The sequence below is a fragment of the Oenanthe melanoleuca genome, chromosome 2, assembly GCF_029582105.1.
Source record: "Oenanthe melanoleuca isolate GR-GAL-2019-014 chromosome 2, OMel1.0, whole genome shotgun sequence".
Taxonomy (NCBI): Eukaryota; Metazoa; Chordata; class Aves; order Passeriformes; family Muscicapidae; genus Oenanthe; species Oenanthe melanoleuca.
Window position 1 is genome coordinate 24,819,216 of NC_079335.1, and position 21,133 is coordinate 24,840,348.

Sequence of the window (21,133 nt, forward strand, 5' to 3'; positions counted from 1 at the left end):
GACAATACAAAGGGAACCTTTTCTTGCAGCTGTCTTTACTGCTCCATAATTTTACTGTGACAAATACAAGAGAATGGGAATTCAGCCAGGAGAAAAAAAATGAGCAATTGCAAAAAGCAAAGCCCTTTATGTTCATTAATTCAGAACCTTTGGTTCTTGTCCACTTTCAATACTTCCTTCCCATGACAACATGCTCACTTTATTATTATTATTAAAATTCCATTCAACATGTAGTTAATTTAACTTCATGGCCAGTAAAATTTTTTATCACTTAACAGCTCTTTGGAAATCACTAATGTCAAACTTTCTGTCCCCGGAAATCGAAAGACTGATATCGTGTTACCTGCTGCACAGATTCAGCTTTGGAGAAAGAATTTTAAACCCCTCATAACCCCACTGTACTGGAGGGGTTTTCACTATTACAGGCAAGGTCTGATCATCTGCAGCATGGGCTGGGTCAGTGAGGGCAGACATGGGGAACATCCCTTGGAGGGAGACAGTGAGGACTGTGAGCCTCTCATTTAGCATCATTAGCTCTCATTTCATCAGTTATCTCAAAATCTAGGGCTGCAAAAGGGAAGGCATCTATTGGCCCTCTGGAGACAGCAGTCAGACACTGCTCAGCACTGAGTTGCCAGTTTAAAACTCTCCATGCTCTGTTTCAATAGGCATCCAAGTGGAAGATCCCTGGCTTTTGGTCTTCTGAGCTGCAGCTCTCACATTCATCCTGGGTGTCTTGAGAGGGTCTGGTGGCTTCTGATGGTGTGCAGAGTGAACCTTCCCCATTCCAGGACCTGAAAATGTCTTTTTTGTGGTCTTTCTGTACTAACACATAGCATGCTCTACCATAATTGTGGGACCCAGAACTCCCATCCAGCCTACTTGTAGTTTCCAAAATACAGAATATGAGCCTGCAATAAGGTATTTCCACTATAAAAGGAAAATGAACTTTATTTCCTGATTATCACTGTGTAATAGGCTCATGTTTTTACCTCATGCAGAGCTATGTGTAACAGAATAGTACAGCATCATTTTTCCCTTAGGGTAATAGAGATTTGGACAAGAATATTGCCTTACAAAAACAGCCTTCTTATTCAAATGTGCTCCTTTTTCATTAAGCAAATTGATAATAGACTCTGTAAATTTGTTTGCCTGAAAACTAGAAACATTTTTATTTCCAACACTATATATCAGCAACTAATTACATGTTAGATTTTAAAATACAGTAGATGAAAAACTTACTAATAAAAATGTTACAAGACTGGAATGCAACAAGCAGCTATTTCTCCTTTACAGGAGAGTAGCCCAACTGAAGTCTAGAACATGGTGGCCTTAAGAGAACTAAGGTTTTTTTCCCTAGGGTATTTTTTTCCTCAGTTTGATCTACAAGGAACTTTCCTCTATTTATTCAGCAAATCTTAATCTTGAATTTCGATATAGTATGCTGGGATTGTTTTAGAGACTTATATTTATGCAAGCATTCTTTCACATATAATATATTAATAGGGGAAAAAAATCCTACTCAAAAGCTCTTTTGAGGATTTTTTTTGTGTTATAAAGGCAGCATCCAATTCTAATTACAAAATTACTTCATAGGTGTCTCTTATGTTGCATCATTTTCTCTCCCCATCAATACCTCTGAGGTATTTAATATCAGGGGAAAATTCTATTAATTTGATTTGTTTTCCATGCCCTGTTTATCTTTATAGAGAAGCAGCTACACAAACATTAAAAAAAATCTTTATTATGCCTTCCATTCTGCTTTTAAAAATGAAATAATGAATGCATTATATTAAATGGTTTTGGTAATTACAGTTTCTATTTTATATTTATTTATTTTCTATTTTAATAGTATTTTATCTTCATCAGAACACCTTTTAAGATAAATATCTTTCCTCTTTTATGAACACTTCCTCAAACATTAAATTTCAAAAGTAGTTTAGAACTCTGAAATTTATTTCTTTGAGAAAAATTTAAGCAGATAAGCACCAAATTTCAATTGTTATAAACTCTACCTCTCCTTATGTTATGTTCAGAAAACAGTTCTAATTTATTTCATGTCTAGATGGTACTGAAATTCACAGAGCCTGCTCAAAGTTTGCCTCATACACAAATGCACAGTTGTGGTCTGCACTAAATACAAACTAGGCAACAGCAGTTCATCTCAAAAATATCTCCCCCCCACCTTCCCTCCATTACTCACTATTTTATATGTTTTCCCTTTTATTTTAACATTATTTGCCAATTAGAATACTTAGCCAGGCTACTGGAAAAATAGCATCAAATTACTTTTTAGGCCAAGGGTGCTCAGCCCTTTACCTACTCTTCCCAAGAAGGAAACCACTGTTCTGGCAAGGACTTTTCATCCTTCATCTGGAGGCTGCCCAAGGTATGGATAAGTCACAGCATCTGTTGATTTTGTGCAATTAGTGTTTGATTAGAGAACTGCATTTTGACTGTTTTTCAGAAAAATAAAAGTCTTCTAGATAACATAACCCAGGTCTGCTCCCTTCCCAGGGAAGTACCATCCCAAATACCAACTACATGGAAGATACAACTCCTTTTTGTATTTCAGGATGTCTTCAGTGAAAAGCTGTTGCCTCAGAATGCATCACACAATTCTCCTTGTCTCAGAACATACATTAACTCCAGGCTGGTAGTTAATTTTTAATCTAATCTGATAAATAGAAGATGACTGACTTAGCTCTCCATTAAGAGCAAGATGTGCCCTGTCACCTTATCTGGGGTTTGCAGCACCTGTTAGTCAGGAGACTGGAATCTTGATGAGAACCACAGATCCCCACCCACACTGAACAGCACTGGGAAGATGGCAGAGTTTAATCTCAGCCTTGATCAGGACTTTCACCTGCATACCACAGTATTAGTAGCTTCAAGGCACTTCTTTAGGAGATAACTTTACTCTGGTCTCCAGCCATTAAACTCACATAAAGGACTAGTGGGAGCAGAAGCACCAGCTGTGTTAGTAAGGTTCCTATACAATGACATTATTGACCTGGGAGAGGAGCCCATGCACGGGCACAGCTCCCTGCCAGACCTGCTCTGCAGATGCAGAGAGGATTCACCAGTTCTCATTCCAGTCAGGATTAAACAGGACATAGGCTGAGATAAATCTGCCAATGCATTGAAGGCATTTGAAAAAGCAGAACTTTTCAGGATGAAAGAATAAGTGAGAGGTCTAGAGGACTCACACACCTAATAGGATTCTGCAGCCACCAAGCAAAAGAATTTCTGCATTGGATTTTGAAGTTACATCAAATGAATGCAGGTACCAACTTCCCACATGAGGTATTTTGGCCTCTCTGGGGATGATGTAGGAGATTTCCAAGCTGTGAGCACAGAACTCCTGCATGAAGAGCTCCATTCATGCTCTGCTGTTGCAAGCAGCCTGCATTAGATGCAGTGCTGTGCTGTACGTGCATTGGGACAGCACATGCAGGCACAGCCAGGCACAACCTGCATCAGCTCTGCTTTCTTGTGCTGTCTGGAGGCTGTCCCTCATGCTCCTACCCCAGGTCATAATCCAATAAAAGAATCCTCATCATAAACCAGTGAAAGAATAATAAAAATGAAACAAAAATAGCAATGCTCCTTGATATTTCCTGCTGACTAGCATAAGTATATGCCCTGGTTCCTGCCAAGCATGTGGGATAATGCAGATCCCATTCTGGGCTCCTTTGCTCATCCTCTGCACAGGAGAGGGATCCAAAGCACCAAGTGGAGGGGTCTGGATTTCTTTCAGGAGCCCAGGTATCTTGGAGGTGTTGCAATGTCTCATGCTGGAACATTACTTCTATTTGAATATTTACAAGGAAAGAGGGAAGCCTTTATTGAAGATCTAAGCAACTGGCAATGGATAAAGAAACTTGGCCCTTTTAGCCAGAATAAGAAAAAAGAAGAGATTTAAAAGACCTCTGATCATTTAAATAAACTTTAGAGAATCATTTGAAGACATCTGTTTTACTATTTCACTTTAATGATGGGTGTGTGAACTCAAAAGAGAATTTAAAGTTTTCCCTACTGTTTTTAATCAGTGGATATTGTATAGTCTTGTTTTCCAAGCCAAGGGCAACAGAAAGCCTCAGGAATATGTCAGTGCTTACCAGGAGCTGATTCATATTTGTCTCTGAAGGAGAAGGAAAGGGACACCAACTGTGAGTATTATAGTAGAGCTGACTGAATGTGGTTTTGCTTCATATTGTAAAACACTGGGAGCATGTATACAGATAATTACTACATCTCAGCAAAGGAGTAGCAAATTCTTAAAGCACATTAATTGCATCATTTATGACCACTGTAGCAGATGTTTTCATCAGTTTTTCTCAGAGAAGAATAAAAAGTATTACAAATGTTGTAGCTGTCACAAAGGCAGTACATCAGTAGCATAGAGAAAATGGGATCACCACCAACCTGAATGATTCCTCCTAGAAAGGAAACTGCTGCTGCAACTCCAATCCTCTGCATTTCAAATTCTGACAAACCCAAAATTCCTGAATTATTGTTTGCAGTGAAATTAGCTCTGACTGAAGGAACAAGACGCTCAACTGCATTGGCAGATATTAAGGAAGTTAAAGCAAAAGTTCCTGTAAAAAAAGCCACACATTAATCACCAATAATTGGATATCTGTCTGTACTCATCACTCATGGTCTCTTTTTCAAAACAGCCATTATGAGTAAAAGTGCCATTTTGTACATTCCTGTCAACAGAAGAACAATTTTTAAGGCAATTTTTCTATGTGACTCACAATTCTTCCCATAAAATACCATTTATACAGGCAAATTAAATGTAAATCTTTTTTTTTTCAGCACATTCATTAAGACAGGTTTACAAAAGAGATTCAAATACAACAATTTACAATGATTTCAAGTTATCAGAAATGCTTTTAACTCACCCTGGATGCGATCAAGCAGCTATTTGTCTGAGAATCCCAAGTGTTCACCATTCAGATTTCCAGGGCAATTAATTCACACTATATGTATAGTACCTAGCCCATTAAATACTACCCAGCACTCTAATAAATGGAGGCAAATTATGAGAAAAACATGTATTTGCTGAGAGAGGTAAAGCACATTTAATGACACAAAGATAAATGAGGATGACAATTCAACACTGAAAGAAGCAAACATGCAGAGCTATTAGAGCATAAGAATATCTTGCTCTGCCAGAGCAGTGCCCCATCTCACCCAGCACTCTGCCTCCAGCTGTGGCAGCCAGAGGGTTTCCCAGGGAAAGCACACAAGCCTGGCCAGTTTCTGTGGGCCATTGCCCACTGCCAGCATCCATAGCTGCTGTGTTAGAGAAGTCCTTCCTTAGCTGCCTTTTGTGATTTTGTGTGTGGACTAGCATTCATGGATTTGTCAGAGGTTTGTCTGAACCTGCTTGTAATTTCTCCTTCCAAAACGTCCTCTGAGAGCAGGTTGTGGAAGTTCAGCATCTGCTGTACTGTTTTCTTTATTCTGTACTTTAAAACTCTTTTAAAGCCATTTCTCTCTGAACTTGCCTTTTTTTCTACTGCTGCAGGACCTGGTGAACACAGTCCTGTCCTCAGAGCAAAGCTCACAGCATGAACTCCTCAGGAACCACCAGGGATACCACCAGCCTGAAAAAGGACCATGAGGTCCAGCCTTTTGCTTCATATCTTTCAACCTGCTAATGATTAATAAAAGGACTTTTCTTCTATCACAAGGACAGTTCTGGTGTGGAACCTTATCAGCAGCTGTTTGACCATTCTGATATCTTATATTCAAAGTATATCCCTTCTCCATGCACTTGTTGACATTCATACAGTAGCCTAGAAGGTAATGAAGTAGGATTTTCCTTTACAGAAGTCACATTAACTCCTCTCCAACAGGGTCTAATTATACTTTTTTTTTCTTCTCCCGCATCCCTGGAAGTGTTCAAGTCCAGGTTGGATGGAACTCTGAGCAACTTGACCTAGTGGAAGGTGTCCCTGACCATGGCAGAGGGGCTGGAACTAGAAGATCTTTAAGGTTCCTTCCAAACCTGGCCATTGTATGGCTGTAAGATGTTCACATGAAATTAAATTTGAATACAGTTTACCTGAAATTCTATCTTAAATCAGAGACTTGCATGTGCTATTTATGGCAGATAAAGCTGTCTCAGAGGACGGCTCAAAATCAATTATGTTAATAGAAGTCAAGAAAAAGGTGTATGTGTTTGTTGCTCAGGTGACAGATCTTTTGAACTAGATCAGCTATCTCAAATAAGAGGCATTTCAAATAAATTAAAGTTAACAGCACAGAGCCATTGATGGATTTTCCATTTGATATTAACATGACTGCCTTCACTAACAAAGGACACTTTTACAACCTGTGTACATATGGAGAGCATCACAGACCTTACAGAAAATTCTGGTAAGTGAAGAGATTGTCTCCAATGTCCATAAGGAATTATGGAACATTTGAGGCAGGTAGTACAGCTCCTACATTCTCAGCTACACACCAGGATGCCTTAACTGGGGCTGGGGAAAGAAGTGCATGAGATCTTCCTTCTGAAAAGATCAACAATGTATGTCACTCAAATTTATTAACTTTAAAAAATCCATATGTGAAATAAAACTTTTGTTGACTTTTTTTTTTTTTTTTTTTTGGGTTGAGATTAAATTTTGAAATAGAATCATGAATGGAGAGTTTCCACACCAAGGACCATGCAGAATCTGCAGACATGAACAACAAGTCATTCCCTGAATGGTATTCCCTCTCAAGGATAAAACATCAGCTTGTACTTACCTATTTTACCATCTGTTTTCATTACTAGTACTTATGTCAGTCAGATGCTTACTCATCTTTCCTACATATGATGGATTCTTGTCTTCTTAGTAATCTTATGCCAACAAACTTCTGACAATACACTTCTAAATTTTTTAGTTTTGAAGCAGCTTTTTAATATAGGCTAAATTTTTAATCTATCTGTATTCAAGAGTAAGATTTATTTTCCAGATTCTAAATTTCCACCTTTATTTGGAATGCTTCCCTTTTAACATGAGTTGAGTACAGTCCCTTACTCATTTTACATTAGGACATTAACACATCCACAGATCTGTTTTGGACATCAAAAGGCTCAAATACTTTCTGCACATCGAGGGAAAACAAACTTTCAGCTTTCCTTTTCTCTAAGACAATTTATAGCTGTTCAGAATTTTATTTTTTTATAATGTGAATATTTTTGATCAAAAGGGCACTCAAAATGTGTTGCTAACTTCTTAGTAGAACATTGCATACACTGAGAGTTCATTTTAAGTGCAATTACCCAGAACATCTTTTCTCCTTTCAGGAGATTTTCTCCTCTTCCAGGAAGAGATATCTCCTCCCAGTTTAAATGTTCTGACAGCTACAGGGGCTGCATCCCTTTACCCAGCCATGCTGTGTGATGCTATTCATCCTTCCTGCAAACTTCAGGGACCATCAAGTGCCCACTTCTGCACAGCAAAGAACTTGTGGTTCAATGTGATGAGCATTATTTCCAGCTGCCCTCTGTAATTTTATTTCTTTGGGCTCACAAGCAGAGCATTCATCAACCTTTTAGGAGCACAAAGCCATTCAATTCTTCAGCTACTGAGGGTAAACAAGTAACTCATAACTACCAGAGTAGCCAGGCAGCATCTTCCACTATCTACCCAACTTCTCTGCAAGGACAAGAGTCCTTGTACACAATAGCAGGTGTTGGGTTCAGAAGGTCGTTTTTGTTTTTCTTTTCCCAAGAAATGAAGGATTTGCATTTTAGACAGGTGAGAATTAAAGTGTTTTTTCTATGGTTTAAGAGGCAGTCAGACCTTTTTCATTTCCATTTACGTACATCTTGTTGGCAGAGCCCTTTACTAAACTCTTAGCCTGAAGCAGATTTCTAAAGCAGAGTTAAAATACAAAAGCTCTTACTAACTTACATTTACAAAGGAAGTGTCAGTGCAATATTTAATTATAATGGCAGGAGTAATTCCAATATATTCTTAATGAGGCTCTTTAAAGTATTTAAACTGACAAAAAAATAGTTGTAAAGAGTAGCACAAAAACATCTTATTTCTGTTTAATCATAAATAATTTTCCTTCTATTGACCTTTAAACAAGAATAAATTTCAGTACCTGGTTCCTTATTTTTGAAAATGACTTTATCAGACACTTACCTGTTGCAACATGACGTCCCATTCCAAATATGGCATAAATAATGACAGGGAAGAAAGATCCATATAACCCAAAAACTGGATGGACTGAAGACAGAACAGCAAAGGCCAGCCCTATAGAAAGTTAAAGAGAGTTGCTTCACTGTATGAAGTTCTATTTGCTTTGTTGTTTTCTATTTTTATGAGAAAATGTCTACAATTTTATTAAGAGCAGGGAAAATCTCACCTTCATTTATTAAAAGCTAGAGTGTGAGTGAACTACTGTACAAGAAGGATCAGAAATAACTGTGGAAGGTTTTTCATTTCATCATCAAAATGCTCATATCCTTCCATGTTTCCAAGCTGTCTCCACCAGTGGTTCCAAGCCCCTTTTAATAGCCAGGGCTCTCAGGAGGAGGCAGCATTGTTTCACCACACCCTCACAAACAGGATTTGAGACTGCCAGGTCTCCAGGCAGTGGGATGGGTATTTCCTACAAATAATTCAAAACCTGTAATTTTGGTTTGGATGGAGCCCATTCAGTCTGCTTCCTTCTAATTTCTTGAACAAAAAAAATATTCCAGAGTACATCCTCTTTAGGTGCCTGGGGTTTTTAAGCCTTTAGATATTAACATTTCTTTCATCATGTAAAGCTGTCAGTTCAGAAACAGAAAGTATTTGACTTTCATGTTGAGGTGGAGAACTGAATTGGTTCAGGTTTGAATTTATAGACTTACTAATTGCCCTCATTGCTTAGCTATAGAGCACAGCATCCCTCCTTTCCTTAGAAAGTCTTGGACAGGAACTCATCTTTCAGATGAAATTCAGATGAAAGAATTTCAGAGAAATTCTTGCAAAGAAAATCCTCCAAGAAAATGAAACCCGTAGGATTAATTGTTCTCTCCGAGCTTTCCTAACTGCTCCAGAAATCATTCTTTACCTGAAATGTTGTTGTTATGGGGCTTTGATAATATGGACAGTGCCAAAGAGTGTGTTTATGGGCTTTCAGAAGCAATTCTGAATATTTTTATTCAAAATATCCTTCTTAAATTTCTATTTAAGTCTGTGACAAAGTGCACATTGGAGGGGGGAGAAGCAAGAAAATGCAAAAAGATCAGAAGTGTAAAGTTCTCAGTGAAGCAATTAATATGTTCTTAGAAAACCTCACAGTGAAGATTTTGCTGAGATGAATCCTACATTTTTATCCACATTGTGTTCAGCAAAGTAGCACTATCAACTATGACTTGGAGAATAGATATTTTAAAATGTGTTTAAACTTCTTTTAAACAGGATTTGGTTGTTCTTCAGCCTTATAATTAGTGCATTTACTGATTCTACTGTAATTTCCACATTTTTCTCCTAGCACAGCATTACCATAAACCAGAAAGCTCTTTGCAACTTCCATATTCACATGGTCAATAGAAGTAAAAGAAGATTCTGACCCAAGAGCAACACAAAAGGGTGTGCCTGATGAGAATAAAAACAGCACAGGAAAGAACTACATGAACTATCCAGATAAAATTGAGCATGGAGGAAGGGGTGGAAATAGACAATAGGAGAAGGAAGTTTTTAAAGCTTGTTTAACACTGGAAAGCTCCTCCATTATAACCATTTAATGAAAAAAAAAAAAAACAAAAACAAAAGGAAATAAAAAATTTGGAATTAATTTACTAGTTGAATACTACTCACACAGATATTCCAGCCTTGCAACAAAGCTTTATGCTAGGCTAATTTATTTTACTCTCCAAAAATTAAAGGAATCAGAAAAATAGGTATAATTTCAGTCTCATTTTAATTATAATAACATATTGAAATGAATTGACCTGTCTGTGTGGACAAGGGAAATACAAACTTCAGTACTGAAAGCTGAGCCAGATATGTACTTTAGAAGGTTTTTGGGAAGAACCTGTTAATCCTGGTTATAAATCCACATGATCTACTGCTAGATATCACTTGTTTACAGGAAGATAATCTGAACTTAAATTCAGCCCTTGTTTTTCTCCATTTCATGCCTAGACTTTTCACATTATTTTGTATTAAGTTTCTGAAAGCAGTGTGCCATTTTTTTAATGGTGAGGTCATGGCAACCAGGACAGAGCTAAAATTACCTGTGACTTGAGTCCTGGCTCTGTTTGTTAGGTTTTTTACTCCCATTACTAAATTATGTCACTTACTGAAGTGTGTGAGAACAGAGAAGCATTATAAAATAGAATCAGTAAAGACTTCAGGTTTTCTGATTAGGCATAAAAGGTTCTAAAGGTTCAAATACTTTTTAAGATGTAATAATCAGTAGCATATTAAGCTTATTTCATTAATTTTCATATTAAACTTCACTGCAGTGAATTCTGTTTGCTCAAGAACTTTCCTGTCAAAGGACAGCAAACACTTTTTTTTTTTTTTTTTTCCATTCTAAGGAATAATACTTAGAAGAAATAGATCATAAAGTAAGAATCTCACATAATCATCACTGGTAATATAGAGAAGCCCCCATGGCAGTGACATTAATATTTTCATATAAGAATATAAATTCCATGAAAAGAAGTGCAAACAAATATTGAACAGTAAGTTCGGAGAGAGTACATTAATATTGTTTGTTTTAACTACCTCCTTATCACAAGATAACATTGTGGAACACACTTTCACTGGAAACCATGAGCTGTGACTAGCACCAGGAGTTTAACAACCCTCTGGCACACCATGCTGAAAAGCAAGAGATGTTCAGCACTGGTGCTCAGTGTCAAATGCAAGTAAGTGCAAAATAACAAAGAAAGAAAAAGATAGAGAAACAAGGCCATCTCCTACCACAGGAGAAAAATCTCAGTTTAAGTTGGAAGCTTCTGCTAATCAGATTAGTGCCAAAACTACTGCAATAAAAAAATATTTTCCATAGGAAGAGCTATGAATCACCAGGGTACAGTCAACTGGTTAACAATTTTCTGCATCTGGAAACATGCTCGTGATACATACATCTGTTCTGAGGAAAACTCCTCCATGTCTTTTGGAAATACGAGGTGCAAACCAGAAATTAATTGAAGAAGCAGGAAAAATCTTAAGCCTATAATTAGTTTAAGGAGTATAATTTAGTATTTACTGTAAAAAACTATATATTTTTAAAGTTTTTCTTATAGAGGGTAGATTCAAATAACTTGTAATAGTAACCTTTCAATCTTAAGTGTGACTATACCAAGATGGTCAGACCCCAGGTTTATTGAACCCTAAATGACACTAATTCATCTTATCCCAGTCAAACATGCTATCTGCAGTTGTGGTCACTCTCTGATGCTTCAGAAAAATACAATTTCTCCATTTGTTCACAAAGCTATATTATGTAATAAGAAAGGTATTTTCTGAGGATGCCCTAAAATGTAGAATTGACACATTGACACAAGTCTCCTATCAATACTTCTTGGAGAACTAACAAATCAGATAACCAATGACTCATATCCCAGGCTTTAATTTCTATCTCCAAGATAGCTAAATGCTAAAGAAAAAAAACAATATTATTTTTTCCACCACAGGAAAAAAAATTAATATTATATTTTATAACAGTTTTTCTACACAAACCTACAGTTCTGGAGGGTTCTTTGACAACAGCTTCATAAAAGCTCTTTACACAAAATTTTCCTTTGGAAATAATATCATTAACCTCCAAAAACTGGGAAGCTCAGTGTCAGCTCCCTCAATGCACATTTACCTCATGCTTGCAAGACCTCTGGCCCCATTTGCTGGGGCTGCACAAGTGGGTTGTTCCTCCTTTCTTGCTATTTTAATGACAAAGTACCAAGAGCTTAAAATCATTCCTTGGTTCTTTTGCCATTCACAGCCTGAGGCAAATGAAGAATGTAAAAACAAAATGGAATGACAGATCCTCAAAAATGAATCTTTCAGAGACCACACAATGTTGGTTTGGCAGCCCCCCTCTTTTTTGAAGGGTCCTTCAGTGCATTCCTTCCCCTGTCTCCTTCAGCCTGGTGAGAGTCAAGCACCTCAGCTCTGTTGGCCATAGTACCTGAATTCACAGTATTTATTTCAATGATTCTGAAATCAGCTCTTCCAATGTACAAACTGTTCTATTCTACCACTTTACAGATCTCCAGATACTGGCATTTGTATCTCAATGTTCAAAAGGAAAATATGCAAGCATTATGGTACAAGAAACAAGTGGATGGCATGACCTGCTTATGGTTTGACTATTCAAGACAGCTTGACACTTCTATATGTAGTAGGGTTTAGACACATACAAAATAGAACATTAAAAAAAATCTAGTGTTTTCCTTTATTTTAATAGAGCTCCTAAAAAAAAAAAAAAAAAGCTATCATTCTTGACAGACAATCTGAGATGAAACATTAAGACCCCTTTAGGATGTTTGACACAATGTCTGAACACCACAAAGATTTTATAAACTGCTTCACGGTGAGTTCCATGGGATATTATCCACTAGTCAGCCATAATACCTGAAGAATTTGGTCACCTTCAGAATTGAAGCATTTTGAAAGTGCATTACAGGTAAATTTCTCTGCATTTCAGTAAGAGTAAACAGAGAATGATGCTTTCAGAAGTTTCTGGCAAGAAGGCAACCCTGAGGTAATCTTTTGAGAAGCATCAATGCTGTAGAGAAACAAAAACCTGTAATGAGTGATTATGGGCCTTAATCCAAATGAGCTGGATTTTCTGAAATCCTTGAAAAGGCCATTTTGGCAAATTAGTGGCCAAGGATCTGAACACTAGCAGTTTTGTGATGTGGAGGATTATACGTGGTGTCATTTCTTGCTGGAAGAATCAACATTTCCTGGGTTTCCCAGTCTCTGTCCATGGTGCTCAGGCACCCCAAGGCACAGGGATCCACACAGCCCATCTGCTCACACAGTGCACATACCTGAGTGCACCTGGACAGGAGCCCCAGGGGAGTCAGGGGTCATCCAGAAGCTGAATCCACATTTCTAGCAGTCTGTTAGACAAGTCTGTATTAGCACATGTGCAACTTGGAAGAATTTTTGTAGACATTAGAAAAAAAAATATTGCATGCACAGCAGCCTAAGTGTTTTGCTCCTCCACTGGAAAGTTGTAAAGTGTGAAACATTGTCCCACATTTACTCACTAACATGTTAAATTTCATATTCAGCTTACATCATTATTCTTTGAATGGAAGAACTATAACAGAGTTCAACTGGACACTCTCTTCCACAAATCATGAACTACATGGATTCTCCAACACATCCTGTAGGAGTTTTCTGGCTCTGTTTCCAAATGTGCCTATTCAATTTCATCTACACATGTTATTTGTAAGCCAGATGTATATTTACAAGGCAGCTTTACCCCTTAATAAAATTATTAGCTCCATTTAGTCAGCTCAGAGTATATTTATGTCTACATTTATGATCAGAGCATGAAATAAACCCCTGGTAACTATCACCCTTGAGAAGACACAGCTGGGGTTCCTCCATGAAAAGCTGAGAAAAAAAAAAATTATATAAGTTTTTGGCATCATGCCTTCCAAAACACTGGGCACCAGTTCTGGAATGCAGGAAAGCAGTATAGTTAATTTTTTTTAAATGTCAGAGTCTCCAGCCAGTGTTAAGGAATTAGTTGTTCAGCAATAAATCCAGCTCCAGATTAAATTAACTTTAATTAAAACATACAAACCACACCAAGACTCAGTGAGTTATTATTGGGCTTGAAGAATGAAAAAGAAAAGAAGTTGGCAGAAATAACAATACTGATTTCATCAGATGCCATCTACATATTTAACTTTTAGAGGAAATATGTCTCAAGGGCCCTCCACCCTCCAAAAAAACAGCCCACCAAAAACTGCTTGAGCCAAAGCATTTCTTGTTCATGATAGGTCATAGGAAAGGCAGCAAATGTATAATACTATATATAAATTCTATATGAGCTAGCTGCCTACAAAAAATAAATTTTTTTAAAACTACAAACACTGACATCATTGCAATCTGGTAAGTTTGAAAGTCCAAATCTAATACTCTCATGCTTCCAATAGGCAGTTATTGAGTACATGCAATGTAGCACACAGAAAAATATTTATTTCAAAAGAAACAGAATAATGTTTATGATTCCACAAACTTAGCAAGAAAAGACTGAATCACAATTACAGTGGCAGTGTTTTCATGTTGAAACTCCCACACATTTGTCTTAACTTTTCCACATATATACAGAAGTTCAAAATGTCACCTTTTTTTTTTTTTTTTTTTTTTTTTTTTGAGCAGTAGCTCAAAGGAGAGCATAAAATTGAAAGGGAGCATAAAATTGTGAAGGCTCTCCTTGTGGTCTGCTCCCCCTTATGACAGCCAAACACAATTGTTTGTAATTTAGCACATCCATGAATGGAATTATGTGATAAGGAGATCCATCTTCTGAACCCAATATTTAAATACATTATTTTTAGAACTACTTCCAATTTTAAATCTAAACTTATTCATGTCACTTTATTTTCACTTCTCCATGTGCTGCAACTATCTTTTAATTTAAAAGCCTTTCCAGATAAGGAACAAACTTTCTCATGTTTTAATTAACCTGTCTGAGCCATTTAAGTTTTCCCCCAAATATAATCTTTGTTTTTCTGCTGCTTCTCCTAGCCTTTTCTTCTGCTGAGATCATCTTCCATGAGCAGAGGCAACCAAAATGACACACTGTATTTGTGATAATGGATCAACAGACAGCACTGCCAGTGGTCATCAGTTTCTTTGCACCTCCTAACTCACACAGCAGCCTTTTTTTTTTTTTTTTTCCAAATAGGCTAATTATTTCCCAACACATCATTATAACCACTTGTACCTGAGAGCAGCAGCAGATTTGTCTTTAGAATCCATGCATGAATCTGAAGCAAAACCCACCAGCTGTCCTAGAGCCTTGCTTCAGTATTGCATAGCTGAATCAAGCACTCTGGTGTCCTTTATTGCTCTGGATGCACATGTTTTTTCATTATTATTATTATTATTATTACTATTACTATTATTATTATTATTACTAAAGAAAAATACAACTCTATGGCTTGGATCTGGTCCAGTCCCTCATCTGCAATACAGACTTGTAACTGGGTCCAACACTATACTCGCTATCAATCATATAATTCCAAATTTGACATGATCATCTAGGGTACATGTTACCAGATATGCAATGACACTTACCTAACTTTTCAGAATCCTGAGATGGCAATTACCCCTCTCAGCCTTCAATGTGAATGTGTTTCCTTTTCTCAATTTGATATCAGTTAAATATCCATGTTCTTAACCATTTTCCACATGGCAAAGGAACATCCTTCAGGAAACTCAGTCAAAGTTCCAATTTTGCTGAGGCTTCCATTCAGACCAAATCCTTCAGCAGAAGGTACTGTGCCTTTGTTTTGTACTCATGCATTTAAAGGCTGAAAAAGCACTTGTAGGTCTGGGGGTTTTTGGAAGGGTTTAACTTGGATTGTTAGACATTCATATCAGTAGCAAACTACTGAAACTTGAATTCTTTGCACCATAAACTCTCAATGTAATATTGCATAAGTCATTTCTCTGTGTCAAGCAAAAGCATTTTTGTGTGTCTAACTTCCCTACCCATACACTTTTCTATTACTGCACAGTGTAAGTAGCTCTAAATTGTTATAATGAAAAGTGCAGGGTATAAATATTATCATCACCCAGAAAATTACCCCCAAAAAAGAATTTAAGTCATATATTTCTATAAGCAGGAGTATGCCTGGTCATTAATAGCTTCAAGATAAGGTTTATAATTACCAAAACTTTTCCAAGAGAGGTCTTGGGAAAAGCCTGAGAGAAGGGTTGACATTGTGTGAAGTTAGGTACCTACATTAGGCATTTACATCCAGAAAGAGTAAGGCAACTTCAGGTGTTATGCAGAGCACTTAATTTTCACAGCATGTCATGACCAAAATACTTCAGACATATCTGTGTTCCCTACCTGTATAGAGATCATAAATAAGTTTCATACACTAAAATATATATTCAAGCAGACTAACTTGGGTAATAATTCCTCTGGCAACGAACTCAGATGCATGACAGAGGATCTGTTTTATAAACAGTTTCTGACAAAATTTGATTTATTTCTGTTACATTCAGGGACATCCAGAAAAGCTTACTGATGAGTCATGCTACTAGCTACATGACTTCTGTATGCCAGCCTTTAAAAGCAAACAGCAAAACAAGCAAACAAACAAAAAAACAAACCACATTCTAAATAGCTAAGTACTGAGGTATGACTACCAACAAATATACACTGCAAAATTTAAATCCTGAGGCAAAAAGCTGTTTGTTTGAAAAGACAAGACTGAATGAAGTGGATTAATGGTAGATGGATCAAGAGCTTGATAATGAATAAATAATGTCAGGAAAGATCACCCTATGAAAGGCCTTAAAAGTAAAGATTAATAATTTTCTTGGTGCAATAAAAGTTACCACTGTGAGAATAAACCAAGCAGCTGCATTCTGAAGAGATATGATGGGACTATAGCAGGTATTCAGAAGGCTACAGAAAAAACATGATGACAGTTTTATGAGATTTAGCTACGTGGAAAGACTGCATCATAATGCATCTTAATTTTATCATGTAAGAAAACCAAGAAAAATTCAGACTCAGGCTGATCAAAATATTCTTCTTATGTGTGGGGTGACCATGTCACACAAAAAAACCCCACATATAATTTTATTATTACAGGTCAACAGAAAAGAAAACAGTCAGACCTTAACCATGAACTGTTAAACATGAACTGTTTATTATACACAATTCCATGGATATAATGGTTAAGACACCCAAACTTTGATGTCTGCCTCATCAGTGTTTTACACCTGAGCCCATCCTCTGTTACACTCAGAGGAAATCTTATTAATATTATTGATCCACCTTAACACAGCAGAAGGTTGGATTTAGTGAGGTGAATTATGCCTGGGGTGGGTTGATTCCAGCCAGCAGTTAAGTTCCCAGCCAGCCACTCACTCCTCCTCAAAGGATGCAGGAGAGAATCAGAAAAGCAGAAGTGAGGAAACTTGTCAGTAAGACAGACAACTTAATAAGTGAATGAAAGAAAAGAAAAAAGTGATGAAAACACAGTCATTCACCACCTCTCACAAGCATAGAATCACAGAATAAACTGAGTTGGAAGGGATCTAAAAAGATCATCAAGGCCAACTCCTGGCCCTGCCCAGGACACCCCAAGAGTCACACCATGTGCCTGAGAGCATTATCCAAACACTTGAACTCTGCCAGGCTGGTGCTGGGACCACTTCCCTGGGGAGCTGTTCCAGTGCCCAAACACCCTCTGGGTGAAGAACCTTTTCCTGATATCCATCCTCAGCCCTCCCGACTCCGTTTCCTCCAGTCCTGTCGCTGGTCACCAGAGAAGAGATCAGCCCTGTCCCTCCAACTCCCCTCATCAGCATGTTGGTTTCCCCTCAATCTCCTCTTCTCCAGGCTGAACCTCTGCTGCTCCTCATTTAGCTTCCCCTCAAGGCCCTTCAATCTCCTTGTTACCATCCTTTGGGTACTCTCTAATAACTTAATGTTCATTAACTCTTAAATCTTCATTAACCAGTGAAGAACTGAGCTTGCTGAGAACTACTTACCTGCACAGCAGACCCTTTGTTTTATTAAGCATGATTTTGTTTAGGAAAAGAAAAAGGTTAGGCACTTATGAGACATTTCACAGATCTAGAAATTGAATTTGTTTGCAAGGATGAGAGATACAGAATTAAATGGAAAGAAGACTCTTTGCAGAATGACTTGATGGAATATTAATAAGTTTTAAAAGAAAAGGGAAGAGAGCAATGAATGCTAATTCATTAGAATTAGGGATTTTGTTTGTTATTTAGAGACATCTTGCTCTGGTCTATCAATAACAGAATTTTGAGAAATTTTGAGAAAATTATGTAGTGATTACCAAAGCGTAAAAGCTCAAATTTCTTAACTTCCTATTACAGTATATAGCAAACTTCAAGACTGCATCATTTTAGATTCAAGCTTATTTTTTCAACCTTAGGTATCCAATTAAGAATAAAGATTCTATGTTAACATTATTAAATTAAATTTTGAAATAATATTAAATAGCTAGAATTGATGAAGCCTGACTTCCTTTACTGGTTTTGACTTGTGCCTGACTGACTTTACAGTCTGAGACTGTGCAAGTCCAGCTGGACCTTTGCACCAATTGGTGTATTTGAAAGGGCTTTTTTTGTTAGAACATTCTTTCTCCCATACTCTGTAGAACTAGATAAAGGACTCTAAAACTGGAGGATACATACAGAGACAATCCAAGTACTTGAGACAAGTATTGTCTCAATAGGTAAAGAGCATTGAATTTTGGGACTCCTGAATTAATATTTATTTATTACTTTTAGCAGACAATGAACACTTCCAGAATGACTGCTTGGTTTCAGCAATGACTCTTTCATCACAGATCATGATAATCCCATGCCTTTACTTTCCATCTCACTACACCCCTCAGTCTCCTCTTTCTCAGCCCAGTTTTGTTGCTTTCACTATGACACAGTAAGGACAGTGAATTCCATCTTTTCTTCCTTACTACACAAAGAGAAACTAGCAATTTTATCTAAAATTTAGATTAGAAGCTGGAACAAAAACACACTACACTAGGTCAGAGCAGTTGCCAACCTGAATAGTCTGAATATGACCAATGCCAGATGAGTAACAAATCCCACAGAAGGCAATTGTGAAAACACAGCTCAGTTGGAAGGCCTTTCTTAATTATTCTCAAGCTACTGGACTGCTCTCTACCCTGGAGTTTGCAGTTTTCATCAGTCAGAAAACTGTTGCATACAAATACAACACTACATTTTTCCAAATATTTTCATAACTCAGGCTTATTTCCTTATACTTGAATTTGTTTAAACCTGTTGCTGAGGTTGACACTACGCTCAGCAAGTCAATTATCACCTTTTTTCCCTACTATTATTAGCATTTCCATCTTGCATTGCATTACAAAATTTCTTGGTTTGTCTTGTGGTGGAAGAAAACAGTCGCAACAGGACCTCTCTAAATCTGGAGTTTTTTTGCTTTGTACTATATAAAAAATAGAACTTCTTTTCATGTCCAAGCCTTCATGTGAAAATATTAGGATAGTTCTGGTAACTGGAATGCTTACAACACTAGGGAAAGAGCTTATATTTGCATTCAAATTAAAGCACCACAAACATGATGAAATGCTTTTGTCTCTATTTCATCCCCTAAAATCATCCAAAACCTTGAGAAGCAGCAAGCAGAGAAAGAAAAAACAGATCAAGAGTTTCAAAGTATTTATTTTTAAACAGCATAAAATAAGGATAAAATTGTTTCTAGAGTACTTAAAAAATAATCTAGAAAACACAAACCTGTATTTTCTGTCTTCACTGGGTCTTCTTAAATTTATCTGTTACAGTAAACAACTTCTTGGTACAAGAGTCAAACATGAAAATCCTGGCTAAAACTACCAATGCTGCAGAAATGCTGTTTAACATAGCATTTTTGAATTTGAGCATGAATTTCAACATACTGCTATTAGCAGCATTCTAATTACAATTGTTGTATACACACATACCAGTGAAATTAGATACTTTTCAGAGTTATGGTATTAAGGTTCTTAAATCGTGCCAATGCAGATGTTCCTAATTGTTTTAGAAGCACAAATACTTACACAAATCACTTGTTTCCAGTTCCAGCATAATTCAATTAAAGGAGTGTTTGTAATGTAACAACATGAATGATAGTTAACCATACTTAATGTGGAAGACTGTTAGGAAACAATAGATGTCATTCACATGAAGGAAGAAGTTAAAGTCCATCTGAGATAAGAGGGTCTGATTTGTCTGAGACCAATATAAGATATTGTCCTAAGAAGGTGACACTATCAAAGACACATCAAAAACTGACAAAAGCATTTATTTCCTTGTAGCAATCATTTTACTAAGCTGGAACTTAAAATTTCTGCAGGTCATTGTGCAGGGTTTGGGAAGCTTTTCCTTTTCCTTCCTTTTTTTCTTTTTTTAAGCTGTAAAATGGAGTATAGCTCCACCCCTACTTTGTATTGCCTCTTGAAAAGAGGTGTGGTAGGTAATGCAATACATCATTAAATCAGCATACAAGCTATGGGTGCCACAGATCCTCTCCCTGGATAATGTCTCTGGCAGCAACACTTATTGTGCACAGAAAGTTGTGAATTTTTCCTGCTGTGTTTTGGAATTTTACAGGTAATAGTATCATGCATATGTTTCTTCCAAAATAATATATCTTACAGTGTGATTATCAATTAGATATAGTCTGTTTTCCATGTGAAACAGAGAAAAAGGTGGTCATTTAACAGATAAAAAATGTATATAACTATATCCTGTATGAAGGGTTACTGCTCTCTCACTTTCCATATTAAATGTTTGAAAAATTGTCAGAGGTATAGGATAAATAGTAAAGCTCCACAGAAATTAACTAGAATATCACAATGCATTTCTCTCCACATTTGCACATCCACTCTATAAATGAGTTAAGACTGTATATTTTTCCTTGTAATTTTATTTATATTCAATCAACATTAGATATGACCAAACTTAAAATATTAATCTGAAATGAGTTAACTGTACCTTGAGTCACCTGTTGGATGGCTAGCATCATCCCAGAAACAGTATCAGGCAGCAAATTCTCCTTCCAGTTGTAGACAGGCACCCATTTCAAGATAGGCAGCCTTCTCATACACCAGGCTTTGATATCTTCAAAGCTAACAGCCTGGATCTTCCTCCAGACTGTGCTTCTTTTCCTTTTTGCCCCTGTCATCATTCCTACCCCACAAAAACAGTGCCTCTGTCAGGAGAGCACACAGCTGAGGAATCAGCCTGATCTCTGTCAGTCTCCAGTTTTCTTCTGAGATTTTTCAGTTCCAAACTACAGAGGAAAAAAAAAAATGAACAGAAGCACTTAAGATTTCTGCAGCTGTTCTGTAACTATACTCAACTTATTAAGTGCTTCAATCATATAAACAGCTACATTAAATGCAAGA

The 21,133-nt window shown here is 36.9% G+C and overlaps 1 protein-coding gene across 1 annotated transcript in view; it reads right to left on the minus strand.

Moving 5' to 3' along the window:
- SLC26A7 (solute carrier family 26 member 7) overlaps window positions 1–20,975 on the minus strand; it is a 65,488-nt gene extending 44,513 nt beyond the window's left edge. Inside the window, exons 1-3 of the mRNA XM_056484300.1 lie at window positions 20,721–20,975; window positions 8,160–8,270; window positions 4,429–4,601 (exon numbers count right to left, since the gene is read on the minus strand). Coding sequence (XP_056340275.1) covers window positions 4,429–4,601; window positions 8,160–8,270; window positions 20,721–20,913 — 477 coding nt within the window. The 5' untranslated portion in view covers window positions 20,914–20,975. The remainder of the gene's footprint in view (window positions 1–4,428; window positions 4,602–8,159; window positions 8,271–20,720) is intronic.
- Window positions 20,976–21,133: the final 158 nt, after the last annotated feature.